Source organism: Gavialis gangeticus, unplaced genomic scaffold, assembly GCF_001723915.1.
Source record: "Gavialis gangeticus isolate Ggan-Ray unplaced genomic scaffold, GavGan_comp1, whole genome shotgun sequence".
In the NCBI taxonomy this organism is placed as follows: domain Eukaryota; kingdom Metazoa; phylum Chordata; order Crocodylia; family Gavialidae; genus Gavialis; species Gavialis gangeticus.
In genome coordinates this window covers 50,174-51,913 of record NW_017729011.1, presented here as the reverse complement: position 1 = coordinate 51,913, position 1,740 = coordinate 50,174, and the positions used below count along the sequence as shown (strand labels likewise).

Genomic DNA, 1,740 nt, shown 5'->3' with positions numbered 1-1,740 from the left:
TCCTTCCTCTGCTGCTCTAGCCGTTTTCTTCTCTCTAGCTCCTCCTGCTGGGCTGCTTTTGTCACAGCCTCCAACTGGTCCTCCCGCAGAAGTTTTCTGAACACATGAGGAGGAAGCACAGAAATTACTAATTTGTTATACTGGGAGAAGCTATCCTAAGAAAACTACGGTGGTTTCACAGCTGGTCCTAAAAAGGAATGACAAGCTCTAGAAAGTCTAAGTTCCAGAGGCTAAAAAGGTCATAGCCAAAAGCTCAACGTAACCACTGATTTATGGGAATGCTGTTCTGTTCACTCCCTTAACTGCAGGGAAGTGGGACTGTTATGTAAGGAAGAGGTGGGAGTATGGCAAGGACAAAATGCTGGCTGAATGGGAAAGGCAACTGAGCGATTCCGACTGACTCAGCTAGAAGCAGTCAGTTGGTGTGAAAGTCTCTCTCAGTAAGGGGAGGGGAGGGCAGGAAAGGTCAGTGGTGTTTCTAGAGTATTATAGTCCACAAACAGCACTGATGCACAAAAGGAGATACATTAGGAGACAAAGCACCAGTTTACACAAAAAACTCTTAGCTAAAAAACAAACAAGTCCTTTCGAGTTATTTTAGTCTGCTCCCATTCTTTTCAGGAAACATGACCTCCTCTGAATTAACATACTCATTTCAAGCATTTCTCTGAGGGGTCCTATTATTACTATTAAAAGGTAATTATACACATAAACTTTCCAAAATATTTTTCCTTTTCATGTTACTTTAAAAAAATGTCAGTTCTGAGCTCTGGAGACTGAAGTCTTCTCCCTAGGAGACAAGTACAGCGTGAGCACTGGCCTTGCAAAGTGCCAACATGCTAAAATGGCAGTTCATTCTAGCCCTCGGATGAGTTAGTGTCTTGATATCCACAGTCCATTTCATCATGGTTCCTTCAGTTAATTAGTGCCAATTGCATTATGAACCAGACAGAAGCCACCAATTTTTTTTAACATATAAGCAACTGCGCAGCATTAGCTGGTGTAAAATTCCATTTTGATTCCTCCGATCTTTAATGATTTACATTAAACTTCTTCTATTTTGTGACAGGATGTAAGGCTGTAAGCATGGACCTAAAAAAAGTCTCAAATTACTATGTTGTAAAATGAAGAGAAAATGGATGCACAACTTAAGTTATCAGTTATGCCCCTAGCAGTCCTGCAAAACAGGGATCTAAATGCAGGGAAGGGAGATATTTTAGACAACTTGCAGTATCATCAGCTCTGGCAGGAAACATAAACATATAATGGGGGGGAGGGTAGAGGGAGGGGTTAGATTTCTCTTCTGGGATCTCAAACAGTTCACTTCAACAGCAACTTTTTACTTCAGTGTACTAGTGCAGACTGAATGTGGGTCTTTGCTGCTTAAAACCACAGCATTTCACCAGCAAAGCCCTTGGGTTGCAAGGAAAACTTGTGGCAGGTCTAGAAGTTATACAAATACAACTGATAAGACCCCATTTCCATCCCACCATGAAGATTCTGGGACCTTCCTGTTCTAGTGCTGCTCACCTGATGTTCCTCCTCATGTGAGAAGGTTTCTGAGCCCTCTTCTTTTTGGTGTCCTCAGAGGCCAGGCCCTTGTGCTGGTTCTGTAAGAGTCGTTCTGCCCGCTTGCTCTGAGATGAGGTAGTTGAAGTAGAGCGTTTCCATTCCCCATCCTCATTGTGTTGAACATGGTCATTACTGAACACAGCTTCCTGGGGCTGGTCTGAAAAAAAA

At 42.7% G+C, this 1,740-nt stretch overlaps 1 protein-coding gene across 1 annotated transcript in view; it reads right to left on the bottom strand.

Annotated features, from left to right (window-relative positions):
• Positions 1-1,740, bottom strand: part of RAD54L2 (RAD54-like 2 (S. cerevisiae)) — a 52,956-nt gene that overhangs the window by 29,278 nt on the left and 21,938 nt on the right. Inside the window, exon 3 of the mRNA XM_019510322.1 lies at positions 7-96. Coding sequence (XP_019365867.1) covers positions 7-96 — 90 coding nt within the window. The remainder of the gene's footprint in view (positions 1-6; positions 97-1,740) is intronic.